The sequence below is a fragment of the Bidens hawaiensis genome, unplaced genomic scaffold (assembly GCF_021521415.1).
Source record: "Bidens hawaiensis isolate Kalapana, Puna unplaced genomic scaffold, B.hawaiensis_p1.1 tig00002438_1, whole genome shotgun sequence".
NCBI lineage: Eukaryota > Viridiplantae > Streptophyta > Magnoliopsida > Asterales > Asteraceae > Bidens > Bidens hawaiensis.
In genome coordinates, this window is record NW_027491134.1 from 1,982,676 (window position 1) to 1,988,445 (window position 5,770).

The 5,770-nt window shown below is 34.5% G+C and overlaps 1 protein-coding gene across 1 annotated transcript; it reads left to right on the top strand.

Moving 5' to 3' along the window:
- Positions 1-817: 817 nt before the first annotated feature.
- LOC143619413 (phosphatidylinositol 4-phosphate 5-kinase 7-like) lies at positions 818-5,364 on the top strand. Its single transcript, XM_077091352.1, has 8 exons — positions 818-1,998; positions 2,089-2,256; positions 2,667-2,832; positions 2,921-3,031; positions 3,121-3,308; positions 3,833-3,987; positions 4,074-4,242; positions 4,920-5,364. Exons 1-8 carry the CDS (start codon positions 995-997, stop codon positions 5,197-5,199), a joined length of 2,241 nt encoding a protein of 746 aa, XP_076947467.1. The 5' UTR covers positions 818-994; the 3' UTR covers positions 5,200-5,364.
- Positions 5,365-5,770: the final 406 nt, after the last annotated feature.

The following is a 5,770-nucleotide window of genomic DNA, read 5'->3' on the forward strand; positions in this document are numbered from 1 at the left end:
TAATGTATTTATTGGGTTGCTGTTGATAGTAAATGAACCGAACGATCAGTGAACTGTTCAGCAGGAAGTTCGTGAGCGAACATGAACACATGCTTCGTTTGTTCATTTATGTTCGTGAACATCCATTTATGTTCGTTCATTCATGTTCGTTAATTCATGTTCGTTTATTCATGTTCGTTTATGTTCATTTGCATATTGATAGAAAATAATTACATATTAGATGGATGAGTCATCTACTTAATGGTTTTATATTTGTTCGTTTGTATTCATTTAAGTGTGTTCATTTATGTTTATGAACTGTTCTTTAGATTTTAATCGAATGACCATAAACGTACACGAACATGCTCATTTTTTAAACGACCGAACATGAACACAAATATTTGTCCGATTAAGTGTTCGTTCGGTTAGTTTGCAGGCCTAGCTGTTGTGCTTGCAACTAATTTGAGTTTTTTCGTGCACATTCGATTACACGACGATAGATCATTAGAGAATAAAATCGTATGTTGCATTAGGTTCATAGAAGTAATTTCTGAATGATTTTTGTATAATTGCTGAACCGTGTGATAACGTAATTAACTGACTTCACAGAGTAGGTAGGGATTAATTCTAAGGGGAAAATATGTTGAAGAAAATGATTTAGTTAATATTATAGGTATTGATCATATTACTAGAGTTGAAATGTTAAGGTGGACTGTGGAATGGTCAATATTCAACGGAATTGTCGTCATTGGAATGCTTTGTATACGGTAATGAAAGTGTATATTTCCTGAATTCTACTTTGGCTAAACATGCTGGAAGAATATATTAAACGATTAGTCTTACTGTGTGACAAATTATATATTCTTTTATCAAATGTGCACACCTTATTAGTTTGACAGAATATAATACAATATCTTTATGTTATGCTATTTGATAAGTCAACATCATTTTTTAAAGGAATTCTATGTTCATATCCTGATTTAAGAATTTGCTGTGCATATCTCAGGTTTTAAGGATGACTGCCGAAATCGTTTTAAATGGTGATGCTTACTTTGGTGATGTCAAGGGAATGATTCCGCATGGCAAAGGTAAGTGCACATGGTCAGATGGTACGGTTTATGAAGGATGTTGGGAACAAGGTAAAATGACAGGAAATGGACGGATCGCATGGTCATCCGGAGCAAGTTATGAAGGTGATTTCTCTGGTGGATACCTTGATGGTTTCGGCAAGTTGACCAGTCGAGATGGGTCTATATACATAGGATCATGGAGGTTGAATAATAAGCATGGACTTGGAAGAAAGCAATATAGTAATTCTGATGTTTATGATGGTTGTTGGAAAGAAGGAGTGCATGAAGGTAATGGTAAATATGCTTGGTGTAATGGAAATATGTATTTAGGTAATTGGAAAGGTGGATCGATGTGCGGTAGAGGTGTGATGAAATGGTTGAATGGTGATTTGTATGATGGTTATTGGTTAAACGGTTATAGACACGGGTCGGGTGTTTATAGGTTTGCAGATTGTAGTTATTATTTTGGGGTGTGGACCAAGGACCTCAAGGATGGACAAGGAATGTTCTATCCTGCAGGAGCCAGGCCCGAGTCTTCTAGAAGATTAGTCAAAAAGTCTCCAAGTTCTTCTTTTAAGGATATGAGACGAAGTTTTGGCCGGACTTTATCTGAGAAGATTAATATTGGATTTTTCAGAGATTTGGGGCGAGTATCAAGCAAAAGAGTGTCATTGGATGAAGATGGTAGTGTTGGCGATTCTACATTTGATAATAGTGCTGACATATTCTCAGATGAAGGTGAAACTGAAGGAGATGATAAATTTGTTTGTGAAAGGGAATATGTACAAGGGGTTTTGATTAAAGAAACGCGTAAAAGTTATGATGAATCGTCGTATAAGAGGGAACAACGTAAGTTTCAAATAAAGGAGATGAAAAAGAAGCCATCTGCCAATATTTTTGAAGGCCATAAAAGCTATTATCTGATGCTTAATCTACAACTTGGTATCCGGTAATGAATAATCATGAAGGCATATGATTCTAAAATGTGGTTTTACTTTCTACTCTATTCTAAACTTTTGTTATGGGACTTGATTTATAGGTACACTGTTGGCAAAATTACACCAGTTCCTCTACGCGAAGTGAGAGATTCTGATTTTGGAGAACGGGCAAGATTAAGAATGTATTTCTCTAGGAAAGGTTCACAATTGACACCTTCACACTCTTCAATCGATTTCTATTGGAAAGATTATTGCCCTATGGTCTTCAGGTATTTGCTTTCTGGTTTTATGTTTTTTGTGTCTTTACTTCTTACTTGGAGGATGTATGGTTATACTCTATAAGCAATTAGACCAACAGTGAAAGCGAGTTATGATGCAGAACTTGCAACACATGTCAAGATTGCATCTACTACTTGTGACAGATATGCTATGTAAATTCAAGTGTCCACTGTCAATGATCAAATTTAAGTAAATGATGTTCACTTGGTTAATGGGATCTATTTATGAAATTTGCTCTTATTCGGGGTGCCTTGTAGTTATAAAACAAAGGTATCTTGGGCGACGAGTGTCACAATTTGTGTTTGATGAATATATGTTGGAATTTGTATGTAAATTACTATAGTCTATGCTACATTGATACCTGTGAAGTCGTAATCAACTTGATGCATTATTTTATCAGGAATTTGAGGGAGTTATTCAAGTTAGATGCTGCAGATTATATGATGTCTATATGTGGAGATGATGGTCTAAGAGAGCTTTCTTCTCCAGGAAAAAGTGGCAGTATTTTCTATCTTTCTCAGGATGACCGATTTGTGATTAAAACCTTAAGAACATCCGAGCTCAAGGTTTGAATGTTGAATCTACATAATTGCGCATTTTTGTTTCTGAACAAAACGAACAAATCTGTAATAAGTGTTCTATGATATATGTTAGGTTTTACTGAAGATGCTTCCTAGCTATTACAAATATGTGCAGGCACATGATAACACTCTGATCACTAAGTTTTACGGCCTCCATGAAATAACACTAAGAGGTGGAACGAAGGTGCCATCCACTTATTCTTGTTTCCTTTACATTTTAATAATAATAATCAATAATCACGATAATTCATTTTGTTTTGTTCTCATTTTTAGGTACAGTTTGTGGTAATGGGAAATATGTTTTACACAGAACTGCGTATACACCGTCGATATGATTTAAAGGGTTCTCATCAAGGAAGAAGTACAAATAAAGATCACATAAAAGAGAGTACCACATTAAAAGACCTCGATCTTGCTTATGATTTTCACATGGACAAGTCACTTCATGATGCACTTTTCAAGTAAGTTAACATGCAAATGAACTAAACGCCCAGTGAACAGTTTGTGAACCGTTTGGCTGGAAGTTCATTAACGAACGAACATGAGCACATGTCTCGTTCATTCAATTATGTTCATTACTTTATGTTTGTTTAAGTTCGTTAATTTACCCATTTTAATTTTTTTGGCCCGTTACAAATTAGTATAGTTTTTGTAGCTTTTTAGGCCCAACACATTGTTCTTCACATTACTTTTAACTAGTTTTTTCAGTTATGTTCATTCATCTTTGTTCAGTTATGTTCGTTCGTTTACGTTCATGAACCATTCTTTTCTACGGTTAAAGAATGAACATGAACATGTCCATGTTCTTAACAAACAAGAAATCTCTGTTCACTTACTTGTTCATGCTCGATTGTTTGTTCAGTTAAAGTTAAACGAACGAACACGAACATTCTTCGTTCATGTTTGCTCGGTTCGGTTTACAAGCCTATTTAACAGATTTTATGATTATGATTTCCATATGTTGACATTCATCAACTTTTTGCAGACAAATCTATCTGGACTGTAAGTTTTTAGAATCTCAACATATTATAGATTATAGTCTTCTTCTTGGATTGCATTTTAGAGCTCCTGAACATTTGAAGGCTCATTTAGTACCACCAGACGCGTTCCACAGGCCTCATAAAACTCCTGCTGATGATAGTGAGTTTTTGTTATTATTCTTAAGCTTGTAATGGTCTATTTTTTAGGATTAGACGATATTTATAGATATTATGTGATCTTTATAGGTTCAACGTGTCATATGGACCTTTCAATTCCTCCAAAGGGACTTCTACTAGTGACACATGAACCGAGTTCGGTCAACACCGCACCGGGCCCACACAGTAGAGGAAGCACTTTGAAGGCATATTCTGTAGGGGACAAGGAAGTTGATCTTCTTCTTCCTGGTACTGGAAGGTATATGATTTGTGTGAAATGTTTGTTGTTAGTGTTTGGAAGAGGTAGATAAATGGGCTGGTTCGATAATGGGCCAAATCGTGTCGGGACAGCCCACATGCTTCTTTCTGTTTTAAATATTAAAACGATAAATAATTTGTGTTTAAAGTGATTAATAAAGTATTGTCTTGCAAAACTAATATTTGAGTGACTTCGGTTGACTTTTAACTTTTGACCCGTTTCTTTTGTTACCTTAAAAGATTTGACTAGCTAGAGATAGAATATAACCCAAATCGGTAATTTATTATGTCACCTCCACTTAACATTATGCCAATCCTTGGTTATTGTAAAATTGACCCTTTTGACTACAAAAGTCAACATGTAAATTGTGTTTGGGCATTGTTAATATCATAACTCATAAGTAAAGTTTTGTTTTGTCAAATTTCTGTATCAGTTTCTTTATATATTTATATTATTATTATTATTATTATTATTATTATTATTATTGTAATAATATTGTTTTTGTAATCATAACCAACCCATTAAATCTTTAAAAAAAAAGCGACAAAGAAGCGTTTGCAGTCGAACCTAACCTGACCTTGACTATTTTGACCAGTTACACATCACTAGCAAAGGGTCTTATGTAACATTTCTTGATTTTAATTAAACAAATCTAATCTATTAAAAACAAATTTCAGGTTACGGGTGCAGTTGGGCGTGAACATGCCAGCTCAAGCAAACCACAAGGTTTCACAGGGCGTTTCAGGGTCTTCGGAAGCAGAACTGTTTGAAGTCTATGATGTTGTTCTTTATCTTGGTATAATCGACGTACTACAAGAATACAACATGAGAAAAAAAATCGAGCACGCTTATAAATCCTTTCGACACGACCCCATGTCAATATCGGTCGCTGATCCCAAGTTTTACTCTAAACGTTTCTTCAACTTTCTGGAGAAAGTTTTCCCTCCCAATATTTAAGCCACATGTTAATCATAAATACGTGTAAATATATTGTTATACGTGTAGTAAATTATATAATGTATAGCTATATATTTAGTGAATAAATTGGTAAAATGTATGGGGGGCCTGAGGTTGAAAGCAACAAATGTCTGAGAAAACATCAATGTCTTGTACAATTCATTGAAATTCATCAACCACTTGTACAAATGTACTCTTTATAGTACCCCCCACTCTATCTATGCTCATTGTTAATCACTAATGAACCATTGTTTGTGTTTTGACTTTTGACTTAATTTGACCCTTTTTGTCCTCTGACCAAAAACAAGACATGGGTCTTTTCTTTGCTAAAAGTGCTGGCTTGGATATAAAATTACTGCCAATCTTGGGCCCACAATCTGGTGGTGAATGTGATGGCACACTCAGACTACATAATGTATGTTTTCTTCATATTCAAACATGTTCTATATTTTCTATTACTTATATTTCTTTATAAGAAGCATTCATGTGGTTTTTGCTAATCCCACAACTTAAAAAGTTTTTTTGATTTATTTGAAAATTATTTACAAGAACAATATGGACTGGTATTAGA

What these genes read in the sequence shown, in the direction of transcription:
- LOC143619413 (XM_077091352.1), top strand. Translation starts at nt 995, where the DNA reads ATGACTGCCGAAATCGTTTTAAATGGTGATGCTTACTTTGGTGATGTC. An exon ending in AATCTACAACTTGGTATCCG is followed by an intron (nt 1,999 to 2,088) that starts GTAATGAATAAT and finishes CTTGATTTATAG; the next exon opens with GTACACTGTTGGCAAAATTA. An exon ending in TAAGAACATCCGAGCTCAAG is followed by an intron (nt 2,833 to 2,920) that starts GTTTGAATGTTG and finishes GATATATGTTAG; the next exon opens with GTTTTACTGAAGATGCTTCC.